We start from the raw sequence: 27,408 nt of genomic DNA, 5'->3' as shown, positions 1-27,408 counted from the left end.
CACATGCAAACCAACATATCATTTCCACGTTCGGTTTTGCAATATTCCGTGTTTTCGCCAACAGAAATATGTAGACCAAGCATACCAACCTTTTACCAAAAGCTTAGACACTAATGAAAACTATGTGAAAATATTCAAACAATCCACCCAAAGATATGCGACTGATTATAAATGTAAGATTAATGGTTATATTATATCTATGTGACTGACCCACAGTCGTCTTTCTTATTGGTGATTACATGGTCTTTGTTGGTGCTCATCCTGTGGGCAATATGAAAACTTCATCGAATCGTCATTCATAAGCACTGTACATTTCTACCCTTGATCTGCGCCCGACTCCGTTTGCTGTGAGAAAAAGAAATCTCAACAAAAAGCGGGAAGTGCGGCTTATATGGTGAAAATTAAATATTAATTTAATTGAATTATTAATTAATTAAATATTTCAGGCTCTTATGGAGATACCTTAATGGTAAATGTTGGTAACTCTCGGAGGGAGGGGAGAAACTCTCGAGCCCATGGGGCAGATAGAAATTTACTGTTAAAGATAGGCTCACTGTAATTTGGGGAATATCATACACACCGAACTTTTTCCACATAATATTGAAATTTTATCACAGCAAAAATCAATCAACATTTCAAATTTCTATAACTGAATTTTCAAATATACACCACTGGCCACCCAAATTGCAACACCAAGAAAGAGAAGAGATATCGCAACAATATTTATTTTGTAGATAACATGTTGACCAAGCATCAAATGATTAAATTTATAGACTTCTGTGAAGTGTGGTTCCTGCCAAAATCAGTAGCCAGAGTAGCCGCCATTGTTGGAGATCACCGCTGCCACACGCCTCGGCATTGATTCAAAGAGACTTTGGGTGTGTTCTTGGGGTACAGCAGACCAAGCAGCTTCCACGCGTTGCCAAAGTTGATCTGGTGTGGCAGCTGGGGATGTAATCTGGGTCAATCGTTGAGCAACCATGGACCACATGTTTTCTATCGGCGAAAGATCCGGAGAGCGAGCTGGCCAGGGAAGCAATTCAATCTGGCGATTGACGAAGAACCTTTGGACAATGCGTGCCACGTGTGGTCGCGCATTATCCTGTTGAAATATGGCTTTGGGCAAGCCCTGAAGGTAAGGAAGGACAACTGGCTCCAACACCTCGGAGATGTAGCGCTGGCTTTTTAAAGTACCGGCAATGCGTACTAGAGGAGTGCGAGAGTGATATCCAATACCGCCCCGTACCATAATACCTGGTGCAGGACCAGTGTGGCGGTGCATAACGCAGCTGTTCAGCATCCTCTCTCCACGGTGTCTCCAGACTCGAATCCGACCATCGTGGTGTTGCAGACAGAAGCGTGACTCGTCAGTAAAGACAATTTCATTCCATTGTGCCGTCCACATCCTTCTTTCATCGCACCATTGGCGGCGGGGACGTCTGTAGTTCTGCGTCAAGGGTAGACGAAGCAATGGACGTCTTGCGGACAGACCACTCTGCTGTAAACGGCGTCGAATGGTACGCGCAGACACTGGATGATGCGGTACAGACTGAATGTGCTGTGCTATGGTTCGTGATGTGGCTGAGCGATCCGTCACTGCCATACGCACAATACGCCTGTCATCACGTGAAGTGGTGCACTGAGGTGGATGCGATCGAACACGTCGGTCCGTCGTACCCTCCTGCATCCAACGATCACATATCCGCATTACAATTGTTTGGTTTCGTCCAACACGACTACCGATTTCCCTGAAAGATAATCCACAATCTCGATAGGCCACTATCCTTCCTCTGTCGAACTCGGATACTTGATCAAAAGATGATCGCTGTTTTCTACGAGGCATAATTGATCGTTTTTTTGAAAAAACCACAAGAAAAACACAATTGCCGTACTTCAAATCGTCGAAATCTCCAAGCCTTAAATAGCGCTTTGAAGTGGCGCCACAGGCACGCGTGATGTGCGTCTGCGCTGAAATTCTAATCATTTGCATATCTCACCTCCGCTAATGCATGTTGTAAATTTCATATTATTTGCATGCTACCTTCAGGGTGTTGCATTTACGGTGGCCAGCAGTGTATATACATTTTCAGTGTACAAAATAATAAAGTTGGACAATGTACTTCACATTTACAAACTATGCTTTCTCTTCAGATTTTTTCATGGGTCATTGCTTGCAAATTCATGAGGATAATCAAATCAAGTGAAATTTGAGCAACATATTTTTTCTTTCAAATATGTTTGGTTAGGTACACTAGAATATCAAAAAAGCAAAAGGGGCAAATATTGAAACAAAAGTGGTGATTCTCTTGATTTTAACATATTGCCACACATAGTTGTTGATGGTTTTTTTGTAAATTGAATCCTTAAAATAGGATTGGTGGGTGAGAATCAACCTTTTTCTTCTAGTTTGGCTGTGCTTATATGGCATATATATTAAACAAATGCTTATCATTTGACGTTTCAATTTTTAAAATACTTCTCTCTTGTGACAAAATTTTACTTTTTTCCTTCCCTTTCAGATGAAAGCACAGAAGTTGATAGAGAAAATTTGTATTTTTCCTACCATATCTGATAGAAATATAGTTAGCACTCCTGTCGAGATAGCATCATTTATTAGTAACAACACTAATCTCAGTGATGTTGTTTCTTTATGTGCATATGCAGAATGTGGTTGGTGCAAAGTCCTTGTACCATTATTATTTTCTGCTTTCCATGAACTTATCAATGAAACATTCGTATCTGGGAAAACGTCAACCCGTTCTGTATTACATGTTGCCGAATCGGTGTTCGCAAGTTTCTGTACTTTGTGGAAAGAACAGAATGACAAATTGAAGGAAAAAAAACAGGAAGAATGTCTGTTTCAACGTAAAACAATCAGTCATGAAGGAGAAACTGAAGAAACTTTTGACAGATTAGAAACGCAAAAAATATTCCCAACATATCAAAAGGTAGATAATATTTTTTATGTTGAACCCTGTTTAATTTTATACTAGAAGTATCATAATTTGAAGTGTCACTACATATATTGTTTTGAAAGGTGATTTATTTCTAGTTTTTCATTATTATATTAAAAAAATATTTCTGTCTAGAACCAAGGGTTTGAACTTTTTATTTTCTTGTCAAGTATGATAAATTCAGAATTCTGATAACACTTGAGATGTAAACCGTTCCATAAAGGGAGGGGGGGGTGATATGTTCACATACGTCTACTTTCATTAAAAGTGGGAAGAATTGGCTATCCCAGAACATTTTTCAGTGGCTGATTCTGCTTTGGGATATGTATAGACACATATTTTCTCCAAGAGTCTGGTAGGGGTCTGCCACAGTGTATGTAAAGGACTGTTGTCAATCAAATTTATTTTCCAATGTATTATTTTTGACCTTTTTGTAATATGTCCTTTTTAGTCTAAAATGCTTCTTCCTATACAGTAAAGCCAGTCTATAATGATACTGTAGGGACTTGAAAAAAAATATTATTATAGACACGTTATCACTTTAGAATATTTAAGCATTTGCACATTCATACCTTTTGTTTTTCCAAAAAAATAGCTTTAGACAACTGAGAAATTCCATACTCTTTTAACAGTGTCAACTCACTTCATTCCTTGATCAATTTCCGAAATTATGTTATTATTAATTAGTTTTTTCAAATGCCAATGTTTTATGCTATGTCATTGTAGATTGAAGGCTAACTCATCAACATGAAAAATAAACTGAAAAGAAATACTGTAGATGTATGAAAACAAATTAATTAAGCTCTTAAAACATCCTTTTTGATAAATTAAGAATCTGATCAAATTTAAGAGAAAATGTGATGACCAAAAGAAAAAGCACCAGCAACAACATTTGCATGACTGGGAACAGTAAGAACATTAATGGCAGAAGCCACAAAAAATTGTCTACAATTGTAATTGATTCTAACTTCAACTGCTTTGGCACGCAAGTTTACAACTAGTTTCCTCCATAGACACAGTGACAGCACTGAATGAATGAACGCCAGAACTTTGCCACTGGACTTATCCCGTTGCCGAGATCTCTTCCAGCCCACCTTCGTGGCAGAGTCTGGAACACTTTATTTAGTGTCAAAAAAAAAACATACAAACTTTTTACAACATATTTTCCCCGGACAATTGGGTACTGTCATGATTAACAAATTTTGTGGTGATTACAGACGAGATGGGATTAGGAGTTGGAGAAGTTTCGGAGTTTAGTTAAGATGAATGTGCACATATTAGGCTGGAGGTATGTTTTAAAAGCAATTGAGCGCCCCCCCCCCCCATGCCATCTCATCTGTTATCTTACACTTGCCATATTATATACACAGGATACAAAAAGAAAAAGAAATGAGAATCTTATTGTGAAATAATATACATATATATCCATCGGAGCGAGTCATCTCGCTTAACACCTTATTGGTGAGCAAATGGGTTTGATAAGTTGCGACTAGAAGCCAGCATCAGTTTTATTCGGTTGAGTTCACTCGCTCCGGCGGATTTAATGAAAATATCAGGGGTGCAAGAGCTGCGCCGAAACGGTTCTCTTGATACACGGTGCGCCAAGGCGCTGAATCCCTGCGCATTTGCGCCAATTTTTGTTTGTGGTTCGCGGAGGTACCACTAATGCGCTGTAGCATGTCAAATACCCTTAATTTAGGAAGAAGGCGCATGAAATTGTTGTTCACGGGACGCGTTCTTTCCAAGACACGGAAAAAGATACGGGGGGGGGAGAGAAACTTCAATTTTTTTTCACTTCCCACCATCTACCACGATCGCATTATCTTGTGACCTTGGAAAGTAGTTATACTACCTTGAAGTATAAAGTCCTGTACTGTTATTGGTATAACCGGCATTCTATCAAAGTCCCCGAATAAATATGCCAAATTTTCCGATTTCGGAGACCGTTTTTGAGCAACTCAAAAATGAGCATGCTCATTTTACATAACTTCTACGAGATACCTCTAATATATATTAATGTCCTACCTTTCCAAAACATGTTGTTGGAAAGAATGAAATATTTGCACCCTTTCTTGTTTTTCGTACTCCATCTCGTGCATTGCTGGGATGGTAGATTACTCCCTCACGTATTGCTGAGAGGTTGTTTAACATTGTATCACCAACAGAACTATTGATTATGTGTGATGAATGGGTTGCACTACAATCCAAACAATTACAAGAAGTGAAATCAGTTCAGAGAATAGATAGATAGATATTGGGCAGACATATTCAAACTTTGTAACTTTGAAAGCTGCCCAAAGTTCAAAATTTTGCCAGTTTTGGTGAAGACTTTTTTATCTTCAGCATATGGTAACACAGATAGTGAAAAATAGTTCATTGTTAACAAATAAATAAAAGTCTTCAAACATTGAAAAATCTGTCCATGCAATGCTTTAATGTTTAATGGAATAAGACATACTAAATCTTATGTTCAAGGGCATAAAAAATTTGAAAAAAATTGTCATTGGGATTCTGAACTTTCTGAAAGCGACTCGTGATTTGTAATCTATTAACATGCTATTAGGTTGAGAAATTCTTTAAGTAAATAAGATATTTATATTTTTCTCGTTTTTTTGCATTTTGCTTTTAAATTTAATAATTCCTTTAAATTCTGTGAGAAACTAATTTTTTTCACGGAAACCCTTATTATATTCTGCACGCACTTTTTTTGCTATATCAGGAGGAATAAGATTTTGGTGTTCAAGCAGCAGAAATTCTTGCTGCCTAGGTTTTCAGTATGCATGTTGCTTAATTTGAAAAGAGTAATAATTTTTATTTGTCGTTTTATTAATGACTGAAAAGATAATTCAGAAAAAATTTAAATGGATTTTAATTTGTGAAGGAAATTTATTTCGAATTATTTGTTCCAACCATTTTTTGGCAAAACTTTTGGCATTTCACAGAAAAATTACTCCTTATATTGCAGATATAGTTCGTGTTTAGTTCTGCTCCATTTTCAAAATTTCTGCTCCAAAAATGAAATTTGCTGCTCCGAAATGGATGAGGGGCACTTGCACCCCTGAAATATACAAAATAGAAGTATTGTGTGAGGGAATATATACAATTAGGGAGCACCCGTGGCATCTCGCTTAGCACCTTATTTGGTGAGCAACATGAATACGACAATATGAGTGTGCACGTGTGTTGTGGACATGAAATGCATGGACAACTTGAATGGAGGAAAGAGAAATACCCACATATCCACACATTTATATACATATATATAACTGCCAGGTCGAGTCGTCTCGCCCTAAACCTATTTTGGTGAGCAATGTGGGCTTGGTTTAAAATGGGGGATTGTCTGGAGAGAGCCTTAGTTAAGGATCAGCTTCGGTCTTGGTGTTTTGGTTGACTCGATCTGGCTGGTTATATTTATATTTTTAAAAAAAGAATATATATATAATATAAACTACATGTAATGGTTATTATGAAACCATTTGTGTCGTCCCGCCTAACACCCTAGCTAGAATAGCGGCATGAAGGACACTTGTGGTTATCACGTTTACATCATTGTAACGGGAATGTCATAAAAATTCTTGTTCGGGTCCCGTTAGTACATGCTATATCATGTATTAGTAGTGGCAGTCATGTGGATATGATTTTTGTTGTTTTTATCCATTTCTGTTTCTTTTCACACTTATTTTTGTAATATTTAAAACATTATTTTATAAATCTGGTGGACAGATTTCTTGTTTTTCGTTGGCGTGTATATATCTGACAAACGGTGACAGCACTTTAATTTTCAACCAGTTTCGGGTTTGACACTGCCCACTCTGAACCAGAGGCAAAAGACAAAGTCCTCCCCCCCCCCCCTTTATCCCTCTGTAATTATTTCTTATCACTCGTGTGCTGTCATCTTTTGTTATCTTGCATTCTGGATCGTATGGTGTCTTTTTCCAAGATTAAAAAACAATTGGGATATAATGTATTACTAGCTTTCTAAAGAGGTAAAATTATCGTTATAGGCAGGACATCTAAAAAGTGATTGTAGTTGTAGGCAGGTTCAAAATACATTAGGTAAATAGGAATTCCACCGGGACCAAAGAAAATATCATTATAGGCAGGTTTATCGTTATAGATAGTATCATTACAAATAGGTTTCACTGTATAATGCTAGTCTGAATTGTCAGTGACCATTTTTATTTTTTATCTCAAAAATATGGAGAGCATTTGGGACCTGAGAAAGATGCATCCAATAAAAGCATCCACTTCCATCAAATCTGCAGGAATCTAAGGGTTGGATGACAAATGCCTTTACTTTATGTGAATGCTTTGCATCATTCTATATCTAACTGTGTATGTGTAATTTGTGCTGTAGGTTCAATGAAACATTGAATCAAGATTTCTAATGCACTGTCTAGTGTTTGTATGATACGTTTACCAAATTTATGTTATGCAGAGAACTTTGAATGTTCTTTCTTTGGTTTATTGAAATATTGATGCAGAGAACTTCTTTAGTTTACTACTTCATTGTTTGAAATATTTTCATAAAATGTTATTTTTCTATAGGAATTCCAAGAATTTCTTCCCCCTGATGCAGAAGAATTAGTTGATGCGCCCATTGGCAGTTCTAAATCTGATTTCACAGAATATCTATCTGAGAAAGATTACTTACATCTTTGGACTTGTCATACTATGCTTATGATGAATCTCACAGTTGGCAACATGCCTGTTAGTAGAACAGTGTTTAGTAAACTTGCAATACGTCATTCCATCCATTGTCCGGATTATGTCACTTCATTCCTTCTTCGGTATCAAATGCTAAAACCTTTGCTTCCATACATCAAAAACTTGGGTAAGTAGCATGAGAACTATTATGTTGAACGTGTATTTTATGACCTTCGAGTTCACCATTAATTATATGCTTGAAGTTATTTTATGTATTTTTTACATATCTCTCATTGACAATAAAATTTTGCTGTTGGTTCTGGAAGCAAACGCATCTCATTCTAGTTCTCTGAATGGTGAAAGAATTTAAAGAAATCATGCTAATTTTATATATTAACTTGGGGGGGGGGCAACGCCCCCTGCGGCAGTCAATCCCCCTTTTGTCATTACATATTTTGTCCCACTTCGTCAGAGTGTTATGTAAAGTGACATGTAAAAGCACCAGCTTACTGACAAATTTTACAACATTGAAGCAACAAAAGAAGATTCGTCAAAGACCCCCCCCCCCCCCAAAGAAAAAAAATGTTAACTTCTCCAGAGGAGTGCCCAGCCTGGAGCCCTGTTGTACTACTTCACCAAACACCAACTTCGGCCATATCGCTATATTGCAATTTACTGCCATTGATGAGATGGGTTGGAAATGAAGGCGCTATCTATCAATGGTCACCTCAAGCTCGTTAGGGTAAATATCTTATCTATATCCTCCCCTAGGTTTGAACCTGGGACCATGACAGCAATCTTCGAGGTGGTAGACGAGCATTTTACCACCACACCACTTAGGCGCTAATGAGACTTTTGGACATCCCTCTGTGAGGGCGGCCACAAAAATTTTAACTTGTATTCATTTTACCAACAAATACAATCCAGGTCCCCAACCAAGAACTGGTGATATACATATATATGATACCTACCTCTTGGTACATACACATAACTTGGTCCTGATGAGTCATACGGTTTCCGATACATTCAGGAGTTGAATGTAAACTTGACCAAAAATCGTAACTGATTTCCATTGTAATGAAACAGGCACTTTTTGAGTTAGTGATTTTATATTATAGAGTAGATTCGTAATCATTATCTTCTGAAAGATTATTGTGTAATAGATTTTGATATAAACGTGTCCATAAGCAAAAATATGCGATCTTGCTGTCTGATTTTATTGTTTGCTTGGTTAAGACAGTAGTTTTTTAATATTTTTAGTATTAAGAATTTTTATATTGCTTTTCATTTCAATTTAGATGCCTCTATTGATGCTAAACTGATTGGAAGTCATATATTGGCAGCTTCCTCATGTTTACCACGTATAAATTTGACTTTGAAGGTACATTTCAAATTTTTCAATAATTTATAATTGAAATAAAAGTCAAATATTTTATAAAATATGAACTTGTTGATGAAAAAAATGTTGAAATTAGGCTGTTTCTTATACAGTGAAACACTGTTTATATAATTTTGCCGTTGTAGATTTTTACTTTGCCAACTCAACTGCTTCTGTAATACTTCTTAAGATCTATTATTTTATGCTTGTCACAATGCCATAAACAGGGGTGCACAACCTCCAGCATGTGGGCCAAATACAGCCTTCCAAGGTATTCCTGTTCCATCTATCCTACGAAAGGCATTATGGAACAAAAGTATCAATATATACACAATGCGATAGATACACCAGAGTTTCTGTCCCACAAGTGGTAGCCATATTGCATGTCTGGCCTGCTGAAAAGATCATGAAGATACAAAGACTCCAAAATATTTTGAGTAGAATTATCTGCTGTAGTTTTACTGTAACTATATATTTATTGCATTAAATTACAGTAGACTCAATAATCAGGCCCGTCCAGTAATCTGGCATTTTTCGGCAGCTTTTCTTCAAGCATAGAAAAGGGGGGGGGGAATATCACTGCATGTCTGTGTCTAAAGTTTAAATTTTCAAAAAAATTATTCACATTTTAGGTTTTTCAATTAACTTTCATCAATCCAGCAATTTCGGTAATCTGGCACAGCTTGGTATATGTGCCGGATTAGGAAGCGTTTACTCTATTATTTTCAGTAGCCTATTTCCATGTGTTTGTATTTTTTTATGGGTTCATGATAAAATTTCAAAAGGACAAGTTTTTTTAAATTAAATTAATATTCAAAGTTAATTTTTTTTATTTTAATAACTACTTGACTCTTGCAACATGAATGCCATTTCCAAGTACAACACATGATTTGGATACTTTTTCTAATTGGAAATAAGCCTCTAGAATCAATGATTCCATCAGTAAAATGTCATACATCCTTTTAACCTATACACTAGGGTGGAACGAAACAATTTTTTTTTCGAAATCGCCATTGTAATAGAATTTAAAATATGCCTTTATGTGAAGAAATGCTATTCCTAATTTTTTTCCCCAAAATTCAAACTTCTTGAGGTTCCTCATCGCCCCTGAAGTTTTACGCGCGTGTGGAATTCTGTAACATGACACTGCAGAGGAGGCTTCCCTATTTCCCTGAACACGTGATTCGTTCACTGACCTCGATGTTATTCCCTTGTATTCAGTATTCATTTCCAATCTTACCCCTTTACTGAGAGGGTGTATAGCAGTCGACCAGAAGCTTTTATTGTTGCGACATTTTAGGAAATCCTAAAGTGTTGTATTCTCGGGTCTTGCCCACCTATGGCAATGTTATGTTTGTTATTTGCTGACTCAACACAATATGAAGGCACAACAATAAAGAAAAGATCCAGCTATTGCACACATTCTTGAAATTATCATGCCAAAGATGGAAAATATTTGGAAAACTGCTTCAATTCCTATGGTTTCTCACCAACAGATATCCAAAAATTTCAAAGACTTTTACTGTAAATACAAGAATCTTCAAAAAAATATGAAAGCAAGGAAAAATTCTCAAACTTTCAAGTTGAACTTGAAATTGTTCGACATTGCAGCATCCAAATGCGATTTTGAAGACTGTAAGGGTGACAAGTTGAGAAAGGTCATAAATTTAGCGTGAGATTTCTTGCACGATCAAAGTACATGCAAGATGACGATTGGTCGAGTAATGCCCTAACAACGAAGAAATTGAAAAACAATGAACAAAGGAAAATGAAAATGGTATCCCGTTTGAAGTCATCTCAAGAAGAAATGGTGGAAACTAATTCATGAACCACTGAAAACTCACCTATATCCAACGATCCTGAGGAAAGTGATCTATATGAGCCAAAACACAGTTTGCTGTTGAAGTTAGCATTTCCATCTAGCAGTACCTGAAGCTGGTCCATCAATCATTGCCAAAGCAAGTACTTCATTTGCTTTTGCAGTTCTACCATCATCCTCACAGATGAGAACTAAATTACCAAATGTTGCTCTTGCTTGTAATAGAACTGGTGTGTCTGATTGATCAGCTGCAATTATTGCGAATGCTGTGCTGGAAGATGTTGGGTTATTGACGAAAGAGAAGCCAAATATGACAATAGACCGGATGAAAATAAGGCGTGAAAGAGCATCACAGAGAATTCTTTTGCAAGATAAAACTCCTAGAACAAATGTGCGAGGAATATATTTTGATGGTCAAAAAGACAAAACCTTAGCTAATGTCAAAGAAGGTGATTCTTTCCATAGAAGAACCATATCTGAAGAACACATAACCATAATGCAGGAACACTGGTCAATTTATCTCGGTCACACAACTCCAAGAAGCAGTAAAGCAAGAGATATAAAATCATCAGTTCTTGACTTTTTGAAGCAAGATTTTGATACGAAAGAATTGATGACGATCGGATGCGACAGAACTGTTACTAATACTTTTTATAAAAATAGTGGTGTCAGATTAATAGAGAAAGAAATAGGCTATCCCTTGCAATGGCTTATTTGTCTTTTTCACTTCAATGAGTTACTTCTAAGGCATCTTGTGAAGTATCTAGATGGATGTTCCATCAGTCCACACAAGCTTCAAGGTGATATCGGAAAAAGTTTGGAAAATTGTGAAAGATTACCTATTGTGAAATTTAAACCAATCTCTAATAACCTTCTGATAATGGACAGCGATTTAAGTGCAGATCAGAGATATCTTGTTGAAATAGTATGGACAAAGAACTGGGAATCAAGAGAATTCTAAAAATGATAAATGAAGGATTATCAGAAGCAGAAATCCATACATTCCATGTTTCGAAAATAAACTTTTCTGCTAAGCACTATTTGGAACTAATTGCATCTGATCAAGTGCGAATGACTGAACCACCTATTATAAAAAATCAGAAACTGGACCCACAAAAAATTGTCTGAACCTGCTTTTCCATCTATACCAAATTTTCCTTGTCACACGCAAGCAGTTGAACGGTGCATACATAGTAAGTCTGGGAAGGGGCACAGTCATTATTGCTGGGGGGGGAGGCACGATGATGATGTCAATTCACATATACATACATACATTAGATCAGTCGACTCCACCTTTGACACTGGGGGGCAATGCCCCCCCCCCCCCTGTATCTCCACGCCTGGGTGCGTACTACTCGTAACTGGAGCATCTCTTGCTGTATTGACAACCGAGAGTCGTGAAGCCAGAATAAAATCAAGGAGTACTCTCCCATTGTTTGAAAAAAAAAAGCTGACTATTTTGCAAAAAAGTGGAATGCAATAACAGAGGAAGCAATAGAAGCATTCTCCTGACACTTATATTGTCGAACTATGTTTTTGTAATTTTGAATATGGTTATAATTTTGTCCCCACCTCCCAAAAAGGGTTTATTATTATTATTATATATACGGGGTGATTATAAAAAAACTATCCAGACATATGGGCCCCTAACTATCATACCATTCACAGAAACTGAATGAAATTTTGGCATAAGGTATTTTGAGGTATGCGCTCAAGAATGATACGGAAAACAACAGTGTCACTTTAACAGTTACGGTGAGAAAATTTCGAAAATATCAAATGGCAACACCAAGTTTTTTGTATTGGAATGCGGTCTCCATACTGAAAAACACTAAATAGCGTTGGAATGGCACCTGTAGCACGAAAATCCCCGGAGCTAGGCAAGGAAAAAGTAAAAAGGACTTTGCCGTGCACCAGAGCATTAATGTTCGTTTCATTCGTCACACCGTTTCTTCGGCTGAGATCCCAGCCTGATTAGTCCTCCACAAGGTCATGTGGAAAATTTGTGAAACATAATAAAATGCTTTATTTTATGCTGCTTCTCTGTCCTTATTGGTTGTCCTCACTTTTAGCCTATCTACCGCCGGTGATTTTCATGCTACAGTTGCCGTTTGAACGCTATTTAGGGTTTTTCACAATGGAGATCGCATTCCAATACAAAAAACTTGGTGTTGCCATTTGATATTTTCGAAATTTTCTCACTGTAACCGTAACTGTTAGAGTGACACTGTTGTTTTCCATATCATTCTTGAGCACGTACATCAAAATACCTTATGCCAAAATTTCATTCAGTTTCTGTGAATAGTATGATAGTTAGGGGCCCATATGTCGTGATAGTTTTTTTTATAATCACCCTGTATATATATATATATATATATATATTGTGAAATGTTTAAAAAGACTTTTATAATGTGCACTTGGAAAAGTCTTTTTGCTCGACCTTTAGGGTCTGTGAAGAACCTGAAGATATTAAAATATTTTCCTGGATTTTGGTATAACGTCTTAAAACTTTGAAAGGCATCTTTTGAATACTAAGGCAAAATCAATTTCCAAAAAAAGTGAAAAAACACCCTTTTTTGTTCCACCCTACTTCGTATATACTGTTTGTGTCAAAAAATTTGGGTCCCTGATGTTCTCACAAATGTACTTTTTTCAGGAATATTATTATTATATTTGCAAAGTGTTGCTTGCAGTCTCTGGTGTATTCTGCTCTTAACATACAGTGCTTCTTTCTTGTCACTTTTTTAATAGAAGGATAATGGTCCAATCAATTTTTTTTTAATTACTTCAATAAAAAGCTAACAGTAAAGTTAAATAAAATAAAAACACAGTATTTCGGTAATGACCGCAGCATCATTGAACTTTTGTGTTTTCTTTTCCATTCTTACCCAAACATATGAATTATACCAGGTGCAGGCCAAGCCTTTTCCAATCCATACCACTGTCAAGACCATTTTTGATCCGTGTGCCAATCTTAAAGTTTTAAATACTCAAACCATGAATCCTGTTTTTATAGGACATTGTCACATCTTTATTTTTTAATATTATGCACTATAATGCTGGTTTCTTATGTTTGCAGCAGAATTTCGGCAGTTAAAGCAATTTTCGGTGTACCAAATATGAATGTGGTTAAACTTGAAACTCACCAGTCTTCCATATTCCTAAGTGAAAATATCAGGTTCCTAAATTAGAAGATAACAAGCGGAAGACTTAGGCCCTCCGCACGCGGAGCGATTACTGGGCGAGCGAGTCAAGCGACGAGTCACGAGCGATCACCTGTTCTGTGCCTTGTTATTTTCTTATTTTGTGCACTAAATAAAAGTATCATTTTCTAACATATATTCTATTTTTCGTTGGTGAATTATGGAAAGTTCTAGCGACGAAGAGGCTATCCTCATGTTCTATTTCCATAAAAAAAATGCAAAAAAGAAGAGAAAGTATTGGATTCATCCCTACATAGAAAGGAACTTGCATAGCAGGCTGTTTGTGGCAGCAAGAGAACTGCAGGAAAGTGATGCTAAGCTCATGGCATTTTATAGAATGTCCAAACAGACGTATAATGAGCTGGTGGAAATTATTTCACCAGCTATAAGGAAACAAAACACCAACATGCGAGAATGTATATGTCCAGAAGAACAACTTCTGATCACATTGAGGTAAGTTTTTTTCATATTACTTACCATGTTTGTTATCTGGTAAACATAGTTTACAATCTTTATACATCAAATACCAACACCAAACAATTTATGTGAGGGATGTTACAGGGTTTAAAAGTTGGTGGTACTTTAAAGTCTTGTCAGTACTGGAAGGGTTAATTGTTACACATGTTATTCATCTGTTTTAAATGTATGATATATATAAGAGCATAATTTTTTTTCTAGAAACTGGCGCAACTGCTTGAATTATGTTGCTAAAAAACAACTTATGCTTTGTGCACCTTGGTGGTTCCATATTTATTCTTTGATCTCTGATGAATCAGACATGGATTACATTCATCGGAGGACGATATCACTCTCGGCTATCCATAGAAGGTTTTTAACAGCTGGCTGATGTAAAGACATATTCAGGAAAGAAAGAAAATTCAACTGCCCTTGTGAGTAATCGAACCCCCTGTCCTCTCACTTGCTGGGTGAGTGCCCTACACCACGAAGGCAACAAATATTTTGATCTTTTCTTGGAGCTTGCATGCACTGAACGGGACCTTACATGGATGGTCAAATCTAGTTAAGTAGCCATCTGGTGGCAGTGTCAACAATTGCAAGCTTTGGCCTAAATTGAATCAGACCGCCCATGTACAGTCCCGTTCAGTGCACATGAGCTCCAAGGAAAGACTAAGATTTTCATTGCCTTTGTAGTCAAGGGTGCTCACCCTGCAAGTGAGAGGATAGGGGTTCGATTCCCCGCAAGGGCAGTTGAATTTTCTCTTTCCTATATATATCTCCCCTTCAGCCAGCTGTTAAAACCTTCATATTATACATTTAAATTAGAAAATTCAAACATCAATAACCTAATAATGTAATTGACATATGAAAAATATTTCTTCATAAAAGAAATAATATATCTGAAGAAAACAAATTTTAGAATGGGTAAATATCAGACTGGAACCATATCCCTAGATACAATGCAGAAAGTATACAATTATATTAAGTGGTATATAATTAATGTTTGTCACAAGATGAATAAAAGCAGTGAAATAAACATATTTCTCGATAAAATCAAATGATGAGATAAAACTCAGTTTTTCAAAAAAAAGATGAAATTAAATAAAAAGGTCTAGAATGAAAACAACTCAAGTTTGGCTTCTTTTGGTCTTTTTCATATTAGACCTTTTATTTAATTTTAATTATTTGATAACGAAATCCGTAGTTTCAAAATGATAATGAAGTTTTATCTAATCATTTGATTTGAATTTGTTGAGAAATACATTGATTTCACTGATTTTATTCAGTCAAACTTGTATCAGCCTGTTCATATGGAAGGAAGGATGCTAGAATCGAAGCTAACATCTGTGCACTGATGTATCAATTCCACTGGTTGGACAACAGCTTGTGTTGTCTCAAAGGGACTGGTTCCAAGAATTTCGTCTATCAAAAAAATCGACTTCCTCTTAAATAATCTGAGCTGTGCGCTAGTCATCAACCTGAGATCGGGTAAAAAGCATCCGATAAACTGTTGCATGGACTCATTCAGATCATCTGTAGGAGGAGGCGCAGCAGAAATAGCAGTCATTTTTGCCTTCTTTATGCTGAAATATTCGGCAAAGGCGGCATCTGCATCGTTGGTGCTGCAGGTCTTTCGCTTTCAGGATTTCCCACTGCTGCTCTGAGATTGTGTGTTAGGAAGTGATGCTGCAGCTGATGTTAACAGAGGAGTGCTTGGTTTAAGTGGCGAGTCTGGGATGTCTATGTCATCAAGTCCCAAAGAGTTGTCACCAGTTGGCACCTGAGAGCTTTCGGGTTGATGAACGATTTGGGAATGTTCCATTGGAACAGGCAACAAATTCCCACTCGGCGCCCCCCACAGTCTTCACAAAAGGTAGGGCGAACTGCATGGCTTCATTCAAATAATAAGGTTTTTTGACTTGTGTTCCTGAACGGCTTGGAAGAGGTCTCCGTTTTCGCACAAAGGTAGTTCTCAAGTTTTTCCATTTGTCTTTGCAATCATGCACTGCAAAATAAAAACACAAAAAATTTACACAGAAGGCCTCGGATGAAATACATATTCAATGACCAAGTTATAAAGTACATATAGTCAAACCCTGTTGTAACACCAACCCCGCTCAGTGACAAAATTTTCCAGTGAACAAATCTTCCACATAAAAGGAATTAACTCATTACAGCGCCAGAAACCTGCAAGACAAATGGTTGTGTTACATCAGGGTTAGACTATATTTTAAAAGTGAAATACAATTTTCAGTTTTAAAAAAAAATTCAGCTAAATAAAAATAATTTTTGGTTTGAATTTCGATATATTTCTGTTGTCTCCAACCCCCATGTAATTGATATAAATTATTTTGCAGGTATCTGGCTACAGGATGTACCTTTGTCTCCCTTGGTCTGTACTTTGCCCGAGGGGAGACCACAATCGGGCAGATTGTAGCTCAGACTACAAAGATATTGTGGGATGAGCTACACACGCAATATTTGGCAAAACCTGACACGCAGCAACAATGGAGATAAATTGCAGAATGTTTTCTGTCATTGTGGAACCTGCCAAGCATAGGTGCAGTAGACGGAAAACATATCCGTATAGAAAAACTTCCAAAGACAGGTTCTACCAACTTCAACTACAAATCATACCACTCCATAGTGCTGTTAGCATGCTGCGATGCAGATGGTGTATTCACGATGGTAGAGGCCGGGTAGGAGTAGTGATGGCGGCATATTTCGAGCGTCTGCTATGAAACATTGGTTGACACATTCGCAACTGGAGATTCCTGCTCCCTCCAGACTGCCCTGCCATGAACATGACAGTGCTTTCCCCCATTACTTTGCAGCAGATGAGGCATTCCCGTTGTCGCAAAATTTAATGCGTCCCTATTCTAGAAGAATCCTCGACAATTCGAAGATAGTCTTCAATTATAGATTGAGCAGGGGAAGGGAAACAATTGAATGCACCTTTGGCATGATGACTGAAAAGTTCCAAGTGCCAAGTGTGCCAATACGGTGCCGCAACAACAGCAAAGTAGTGGATATAGTGAAGAGTGTGTGTGTGCTACACAATTTCATCTGGAAAAAAGAGGGATATACATACACCCCGAAGCAATTTGAAGAAGCAACCGAGGCACACGCCATCTTTACCTCTTCATCGCCGCCAAGTGCTCTGCACCATAATTCTACTGTAAACACTGTCAGGAATTACTTGACACATTATTTTTTGAGTCCTCAGGGGTCAGTGCCTTGGCAATGGAATTATTGTATATAATTCTTTTTATGATTCCCACGGCATAATATGCATAAAATATTGTAAATACTGTATATATAGTGTGATTTATATATCCTCACACACATCAATGTCTATGTTTTCCTGTGCACCTTGAAGATTAATGTTAAAAGTTTTTGAAATACCAACTGCACACTGCTTATAACGGTGGCTCCACCTTTGACACTGGGGGAATTCTGCCTCCTCTTCCCCCCCCTCCCCCAGATCTTTGCCCATGCTGATTTATAACAATTCTTATAGGGGTGTAATGCTACACGGCGCACTTCAATGAAATTACAGTAGTTGGCTGTAAACAGTGTTTATTATGCAGGGCGTTTCAAAGTTAATGTTTTTGTGTAATTTCTAGGAGAAAGGTGCATGCCCATTTTTTTTCATAGAGACCATTGTTACAGGAATCACATATCTTGATATGCTTTAAAACGCTTTTCCCACAGTTAGAAACCGATTCGGATGCCTTCATTTTCTAGTAAAATTTTGAAACAAATTTGACTACTGTATAGACATGCCATGCATCCCAAGGTGGACATATTGAGCATCTTTAATGTGATTTAAAAAAAACTATGGTTAGCCATGTAATATGAAATTAATCGTAATTAGCACCAATGTTCAATATTTTTCGTAATATACACATTTCAAATCGGGTGATTCTTTTTTAAACACACTGTATACCAAATTAAAAGCTTTCAACGTAGGTTGAAGTTTGATAGACGTAAACGTACACATCTTTTGTATCTAAATTTTTCTAGCTGGCCCTAAAGCAGAATGTTTTGCAATGAGCCCTCAGCTGAGAAAAAATGTTCTGCAGTGAAAATTCCACGATAGTGTTTCATGTGCAGAAGAGAGTTCTGTTCTTAAAGTTTTACCGACATTGTTTTGCAACAACACTGAATGTTCTGCAACATATGTTGCAGTTTGTAGTATATTCTGCCACAACCTTTCCTCAGGCATATTATCAAGTCATTGTTAAGATTTGAGCATGTTTACACCTTGTTTGGAAAAGTTTGTAATCAAAATAAACACTACAGAAGCATGTACTTGATGTCTAAAAAACAATGGTGTGTTTTTTTTTCTCATCTCAATTTCAATCATCTGTCACAGTGTTAAATTTTTTTAAAGTAATTAATCCTTCATGTCAGTAAATAGTGGAACCTCCATAACTCAGGAGTGTCCATGTTGACCTAAAGCAGATGTTATGTTCGTGAAGAGTTTTGTGTGATCGTACTTTCACAATGGTTTGCTATCATTGTTGTATTCATGCATAATCATATATATGTGAACAATTCTATATCTCAAATAGACAAAATTACCTAATTTTTTTTTTTTTTTTTTTTGAAAAAGTTTCCAAATCTCATATATTAGAGTGCAAAAAAGTGTATCATGTCACGATAGCTGTGTTTAAAAAAAGGCGGATTAGGTTTAATTTTCTGGTTCCAAACAGTGGGAAATGACCCGAGGTGTGAAGAATATCTGCAAACATGGGCGTCTGAAGTGTTTCACACCTGTGGATGACCATCTTGAGCTGTACGAAGGAAGGTTTAATTTTTGAATAAAATGTGTGGGTGCTCTGACGCTTGCCACAATACTGTGGGTGCTGGAGCACACTCCCGGCACTGACACCACTATATGTAAAAACAATGAAATGAGGAAATGTTGAAATGTGAGTGAGCAATGTAAACTTCATGGACTTGGCCAATGCAAGGGTAATTTGAAAAATTAATGGTGATAGCACAGCACGGATTTCAGTTGACTTAAACAGGGTTTAGACATCTTGGAGGTTTCTCCCATTGAGTTTAGTAATATGCCGAACATGAGAATAATATTTGTCAAGTTATCGAGGTTCACTTATAAGTCGCTTATCAAGGTTCTGCTGCATTTATTTTTAAACACGTAATAAACGGGCTAAGATTTCTAAAAATATTTTTGCAAAATGTAACAAGGAAACTGGTTTTTTTTTTTTGAGCTTAGGTTTTTTAGGGCATAAATGCATTTGTTTAGTAATTCCCAGATCATAAAAAAACACTTTTATAATGACCATAATATAATGAACAGTAATTATAAAGATCTGACGCTTATTTTTTCACAAAAAAAAAAAAATTATCCGCATAATAAATAAGCAGAACCTAATTCATTTATTAAATCATCGAAAAGCAAATCACATTATTAAGTTTTTAAGACAAAGTTTATGATAACATTGCATACCCGGCTGAAAGCAAGTGGGATATAACGTGCTTCGCCCCCCCCCCCCCCACAGGGTGGAATTTTTCACGGACCCCCATTAGCAAATCCTACTGTATTAAGCCAAAAAAATAAACAAAAATTCATCCCGTACCGGCTGAATGCCATGAAAATATGTCCAGTTTTCATCACGTTTCATATATGTAAACAATGAAAAATAGCTACACTGCGATGAATTAATATTGTTTATTATATGAAAAAAAAAAATGCTACTTACCTGATAAATTTACTTCCTTCCCTATTTCACTCCAGGCTTTCTCTACAGCATCCTTCCTGGAGTAATAGGGGCTCGTGTAGTCATAAAATTCTGGATACCTCTCAACGAAACTCACAAATTTCAGATTGAACGCTTCCATTTTTTTCTGACGATTTGGACGATTCAATTAGGATCGCACTTCTTTTCATATCGCTCGAAACACCAATCACTCGCTCGGCAATCGCGATGCATAAAAATCGCCAAGCAATCGCGCCGTTGGCGGTCTCCAACTCATTTAGTTGAGAAGTGAGGGAGAGGGAAAAAAGAATCGTAGTTCGCTCGTCACGGAATCGCTTTGCGTGCGGGCGGCCTTAAAAAAAAAAAAAAAACGTCTGTTTGGAAATCTCAGTAGGAATGCAATGGCATTGGAGCCGGGTGTACTTGGATTAACGAGTGCTCACATTATTTTGTAGCATGGGGCTGAGCAATTTCAAAATAAATTCAGAGATCAAAGTCCTCTTAGCTTATCCAAGTGTCCGCACCCACAGGTCTGCAACATTTCTGATGCCAATTTGTTTTAAAGAAGTAGTTATGCTGAAGTAAGAAATCCTCCTAGAATAACAAAAAAAGGTGATCCATGATTACTGGTCTCCAAGAAGATGGCTCCATTAAATGTATTTGATGATGATAGAGAAATTGAACAGCAAATCCTTGTTAACTATTCTTATTTATTTATAACCAAAAAATAAACTATAGTCAACTTTTGATAATCCGGCCATGCACTATTAGCAATTAGCAATCTATTCAGCAATTAGGTGGGGTTTTTTTTTTAAACATAGAAGAGGGAAACATGCCTGTGCATCAAAGTTCATATTATTCAAATGGGCTTTTTCAAAAGTTAATTTCCATTAATTCAATGATTTTGGTAACCTGGCACACCCTGGTCTAGTATGTGCCTTATTAGCGTGAGTCTACTATATTCTATTCTAACATAATTTCAATTCATTTGTCAAGGGAAATTAATTGCTTTTTCCTATGTTATTTCATGTTTTTATTTTATGCTTAATTTTGTATTTTTTAAATTTGCTGAAAATATATAAGTATAACTCTTATGTGTAATTTGTTTTGTTTTCCTTTTGGCTATTTTTACTATTTATTCACCATTATGGGCATTTTTCTTGGTAATAGGATGAAGGGTTTGAATCTGAAACATATGATATCTATCATGATTCAAATGTCAAAGAAGTAATGGAGATCCTGCCAATTCTCAATCAATTGAATTCAAAGATCAAGGTGTTATTGGATGAGTTTCCTGATAATCCATTGCTCCTAAAGGTGCTATCGGATTTCTTTAGTATAATTTTACTTCTGATTGCTTTTACCTTAAAATTTTAGTTTCATAATCTTGCATTGAGAAAACATAGAGCTTAATACCATCACTTATTTTTTCTTTCAATAGATTCAAAGTATCATAGAAAGAGTATCAACTTTCTCTGTGAAAAGTCCTCTAGTGAAATTTGTCACAGGTTTAGAGCTTATTTTGGAATCAGTTGATGTAAGTTTAGTTTCTTTAATTTATTTTGTAATTCTTACATAAATGCATTATTAGAAAATTATGCAGAGACAAAAAAACAATAGAATTCACATACTTTTTTTCATCCAATAGTTGTGGGAAAAGAATGCCATAAGAAGAGTTTCTCTCCAGCCTCATCTTGGTGAACTGACAAAGAAAATTGTTTTGTATCGTAAAAGAGAGTTGAAGTATGAGTGTATTCTATATTAGTCAGGTTAACCCTTTCAGTATCACATTATGGAAAAATGAAATAACTATAATAAAGTTTTTGGGAAGTCATTTTGGTTCTATTTGAGGCCTAAAAACAATTTTTTTTTTTCAAAAATTATCTAGTGCACAATAAATAAATTAACCTAGTACTTCAAAGTTTCTTCACCACTATGTGCTTACAGTAGAAGCTTTACCCCAAAAAAACTCTGTTTTATTTATTTATTTTATTTATTTATTTATACAATATTGTTGGCCCTTGGGCCTATACAAGAGGATGCGATTGAGAATGACAAAGATATTGTTTGATGTTGGATAAAAAACTAGTGATAGAGGGAGATTCAACAATAGAGCTTGGGAGTTTGTTCCATTCACCAATGGTATGAGGAAAGAAGCTGTATTTAAAGCAGTCAGTGGAAGCAAAAATAGGTTTTATTTTAAGGGAATGGTCGAGTCTTCTAGAGATGTAGGATGGTTTGGCTAAGATACCAGAAGTATCCATGTTGAACTGACCATGGAAAATTTTATAAAGCAATGTTAATCGAGAGATGAGACGAAGAGTAGAGAGAGGGAGGAGATGAAGTTCATTTTTAAGTTCGGACACAGAAATGAAAGATGACCAGCAGTCGTGAACAAATCGGGCGGATTTATTTTGAATAGATTCAAGTTTGTCTATATTACTGGAGGTGTAAGGGTCCCAGATTTCAGCGGCGTAGGAGAGGACGGGGGATATATAAGTTTGGTAACAGAGAAGTCTGATATCCCGAGTAGAGTGTTTAAGATTGCGGCGGAGGAAGAAAAGTTTGTTAAGACACTTCTGGTAAATGTAGTCGATGTGTTTGTTCCAACGTAGGTCGGCTGAAATAATGACACCAAGGTATTTGATATGTGAAACTTGGGATAACGGTAAATGATTGATGGAGTAGGAGTATTCAAGAGGAAGAAGTTTACGGGTAACTTTCATGTGAACCGTTTTTGAGATATTCATTGGCATTTGCCATACGGAACACCAGTCGGCGATGGAAGCCAGGTTATGTTGGAGAAGTTCTTGATCAGATTGATGGAGAATGATACGGTAAATTACACAGTCATCAGCAAAAAGTCTAGTGGTGCAGTTGAGGGATTGAGGAAGGTCATTGATATAAATTAGGAAAAGTAACGGGGAGAGGACCGATCCTTGAGGGGTCCCAGACTTTACGGAGGCGGATGACGAGTTATGATCATTAAAATGAACAAACTGTTTACGGTGTTTTAGGAAAGCCTCCACCCAATTAAGTAATTGAACGTTAAGGCCAAGGCGGGAGAGTTTGAGAAGAAGTTTATCGTGGGGAACTTTATCAAAGGCTTTAGAGAAATCTAGGAATACGACATCAGTTTGTAGGTTTTTATCAATGGCTTCAGAGAGGTCGTGGATGAAGAGGGCCAGTTGAGAGGTAGTAGAGAGAGATTGTCTAAAGCCGTGTTGGTTGGGGAAAAAGAAGCTGATGGAGTCTAAGTGGATACGGATTTCTTTTGCTACAATATGCTCGAAGATTTTACAGCAGGAGGAAGTGATTGCTATTGGCCTGAAGTTAAGGGGATTGGAAAGTGAACCCGTTTTGTGGATAGGAATAATTTTATTGATTTTCCAGTCGTTCGGGAGGGTAGCAGAATTTAGTGAAACATTGAACAGGATTAAAAGATAGTCGGCGACTTCATCAGCACAGAATTTAAGAATAGAATTTGGGATGTCGTCAGGGCCAACAGAATGGGGTTTCAGTTTTTTCAAAAGTTTTAGGATACCTTGTTTGGAGAAGGATATAGGGGGTGAGTTGTGGATAGAATCAAAAAAAGAGTATTGGGGAGGAGAGGGGTCTATTGAGAAAACCGAGCAGAAAGCTAAATTGAATTCGGTAGCCATCTCTGAAGGAGAAAATGTATATTTATTTGAACTTCTCAGGGAAGTGGGACCAACAGATTTAGGTCTAAGATAACTCCAGAATTTTGTTGGATTGGTTTTTAAGTAATGGGGTAGAGAATGAGAGAGGTATCTGGACTTTTGGACGGAAATGAGGTTTCTGAGGTCTCGGGTGGAGGCTGAAATTATGGATTTGAGTGAATTGGATTTGTTAGTTTTATATTTGAAGGCGATTCAGCGGATTTTCCTCTTTAAATGAATAATATCTCTGGTGATCCATGGATTAAAAAAAGACTTAGGAGAAACATTTTTAATTGGAACTGTAGTTAAGCATTTGTCTATAATACATTTAAAAGAGGTCCAGAGGGTGTGGATATTGTTAGAAGAGGATATGGATAAGAAATCATTGAAGTGAGAGCGAAAAATATTTTGCATAAGTGGATAATTTGCCTTGTTGAAATTACGTTTAGGGGCGAGTTTGTAGGATGGGATAGAGTGGCGGAGGGAAAAGTTAATGACTGGGATATTATGGTCGGAGCAACCCTCAAAGATGGAGGTGGAAAGGACTGAAATTCGATTGGAGGTAGCAATGAGATCTAAAGTAGAGGGTGGTTCTTGTGGGTTCAAAAATGGATTGGACCAAGTTAAATTTAAGGAAGATATCTAGGACTTTGTTATTAATTCCGTGATTGCCGGACAGGGATTCCATATTTTTCCAGTCAATGCCGGGAAGATTCCAGTCTCCGGAGATAAGAATAGAATGTGTTTTATAAAATTTTTCAAGAATAATTTCCAGTTGTTCAAAAAGGTGGAAATCAGGAGAGGGAGGGAAATAGACAGAAAAGATGGCAAGTGGGGGACAGTTGGGTTGAAGCCATTCGGCTCCAACAATTTCGAGTTCGGAATCTAATAGAATTTCAGTTAAAGGGATAGATTTTTTGAAAATAAGTAAGACCCCGCCCCCCCCCCCCCCCCCCCGAGAGTTTCTATCCTTTCGAAAAGCATTGTAATCGGGTGGCAAAATTTCGGAATTAGAGATTGTATTATTTAGCCATGACTCTGTAACACCAAGAAAATGGGGATTATGGATGAGTAAGAATGATTCTAGAAAATCAGTTTTGTTTTTCAGGCTGCGAGTGTTAATAGTTCCCAACTGGTAGGTATTTTTTAATTTGGAGGTTGTGTAGACGGAAGGGTTGCTCGGGGGGAGTAGCCTAAAGGGGGTACCGAGGAAATATGGGAGGAGAGGGAGGGCATAGAAAGGTTCGAAGCAGTATGAGCGGGGAAGATGGGGCGGATATCATTAATATCGGGATCCCAGACATATTTGGTATTATTTATGAGTGCAAAATTGTGGATAAGTTTTACTTTAATGCCTTCGTCACGGTATTTTTGACTGGCTCTCCAAATTTGACCACGAAGCTTGCGTGTATCGAAAGAGAAATCTTCTGAGATAGATATGTTGCTGTTTTTAAGTTTCGAGGCATTTTTTAGAATCTCACTTTTTATTTTAAATTTGTTGAATTTTATTATGGTAAGTCTGGATCCGTGGGTCTTTTTGGAACCTAATCTGTGACAGCGGTCTATCTCACTAGGTGTAATATTTACGTCAAGGTGATCAGAATAGCATTGGATGATTTTGGATTCGAGGGTGGAGGAGGACTCGAAGTCAGATTCTTCAGGAATGTTTCGGAAAATCAAGTTATCCCGTCGAGAACGATCCTCAAGATCGATGACTTTATTGGTAAGGGAGGATTGGAGTTCAGAGAGATTAGAGGAGAGGTCGTAGACTTGGCTTTGGAGTTCCTCTACTGGGGAAAGTTTTTCCTCAACTGCACTAAGACGGTGGGATAGATCACTTAGCTGATGACTGAATGAGTCCTGTTTTTGGGTGAGGAGGGTAAGTTTGTCAAGAATGGCTACTTGGGTGTCTTGAATATTACGGAGAATGGATGAGTTATCCGAAAGAGTCGAAGATTCAGATGAAGGATTTGATCTATTTTGAGAGCGTGTTGGGGAGTGGCTGACCCTAGGCCCAGGGTTGGATTCGATATCTCCCGCCAGTAGAAGCAAGCTAGCCAAGTGGGTAAAAAGGACAAGAGGGAAAAAGGGAAGAGGTTTTGAATGGAGCAATTTTGAATGGTGGTAACAAGGACCGGAGCGAAAAGGGTTTTTCTTTAAAGCACACATATATTTTAAGTAAAAAATTGATGGTTGAGCAAAAAATAGAAACACACAGTACATAATAATTTTAAACGTCGGATGCAGGATCGACACAAAGAATATTAAATTTATAAAGATTAAATAAGTTGGTATGAAAATGTGAAGCGAACTAACCTGTAAAAATAGACTTGAATATAACATTTTTTTTGACGAAATGTCGATCCTGCATCGTGAAAGTCCATGGGTAGCGACACTTAAATACAAGCGGTGAAACACCCACTTCGACAGCGAAATCCAGGTGGCAGCAGTAGTTGCGAGACGAGACCACTCTCGGGGAGGGGTGGTTTGGCGGCTACGTTCCGAATCGAATGGTGACGTCATACGGCTCTTGTATCGGGAGGAGATGGCGGAGAAAAACCCAGAGACGGCTGCGAGACGAGACCATTCTTGGGGAGGGGTGGTTTGGCGGCTACGTTCCGAATCGAATGGTGACGTCATACGGCTCTTGTATCGGGAGGAGATGGCGGAGAAAAACCCAGAGACGGCATGACGAGTATTTTTTCCTCCCAGAAGTGTACAGTAGAGTAGAGTCGATGGTTCCCGCAGGTTTATCACCAAGAAAATCTGTAAAAATAGACTTGAATATAACATTTTTTTTGACGAAATGTCGATCCTGCATCGTGATCATATACATCTGCTGAGAAACTTTTTGTAAAAGCAATGTGTTTGACACAATCACACTTTTATGTGATGCAGTAAACACTTTCACAGAGGGGAGAGGGACATCTAGTTTAATTTTATTAATAAATATTAAAAAATTAATAGCCCACACTTGTGCTGTCATCTGGTAATCATAGTTTACAATCTTTATACATCAAATACCAACACCAAACAATTTATGTGAGGGATGTTACAGGGTTTAAAAGTTGGTGGTACTTTAAAGTCTTGTCAGTACTGGAAGGGTTAATTGTTACACATGTTATTCATCTGTTTTAAATGTATGATATATATAAGAGCATAATTTTTTTTCTAGAAACTGGCGCAACTGCTTGAATTATGTTGCTAAAAAACAACTTATGCTTTGTGCACCTTGGTGGTTCCATATTTATTCTTTGATCTCTGATGAATCAGACATGGAGAAAATTGTAAGTAGAATCAAAGGTGAACATTTAAAAAGAACGATGTATTTATTTTTAAAAGGCAAAAAAATTAATGTATTAGTATTTGTAATTAAAGTTTTATTAATGATTTATGTAGCCATCAGTTTTGTCATCACTGCAACAGTTCATGGAAGATTCCTCTCTGGGACAGTTTGCTGCTAGGCTGAGCATGCTGGAAACATTCTATTCATATCTGAACTTCACAGCACACACTAAAGTCAAAAGTATGTTTGGTTT

At 37.1% G+C, this 27,408-nt stretch overlaps 1 protein-coding gene across 1 annotated transcript in view; it reads left to right on the top strand.

Moving 5' to 3' along the window:
• LOC149083093 (midasin) overlaps window positions 1-27,408 on the top strand; it is a 376,364-nt gene that overhangs the window by 269,107 nt on the left and 79,849 nt on the right. The window contains exons 63-70 of the mRNA XM_089236227.1: window positions 2,520-2,948; window positions 7,503-7,788; window positions 8,900-8,982; window positions 21,360-21,506; window positions 21,631-21,726; window positions 21,838-21,932; window positions 27,045-27,156; window positions 27,269-27,395. Coding sequence (XP_089092353.1) covers window positions 2,520-2,948; window positions 7,503-7,788; window positions 8,900-8,982; window positions 21,360-21,506; window positions 21,631-21,726; window positions 21,838-21,932; window positions 27,045-27,156; window positions 27,269-27,395 — 1,375 coding nt within the window. The remainder of the gene's footprint in view (window positions 1-2,519; window positions 2,949-7,502; window positions 7,789-8,899; window positions 8,983-21,359; window positions 21,507-21,630; window positions 21,727-21,837; window positions 21,933-27,044; window positions 27,157-27,268; window positions 27,396-27,408) is intronic.

Source organism: Pholcus phalangioides, unplaced genomic scaffold, assembly GCF_987345545.1.
Source record: "Pholcus phalangioides strain wild (caught in Gottingen) unplaced genomic scaffold, Ppha-v1.0 ptg000009l_1, whole genome shotgun sequence".
NCBI classification, from domain to species: Eukaryota; Metazoa; Arthropoda; class Arachnida; order Araneae; family Pholcidae; genus Pholcus; species Pholcus phalangioides.
The sequence above is the reverse complement of the archived record's forward strand: the minus strand, read 5'-3'. Positions and strand labels throughout refer to the sequence as shown.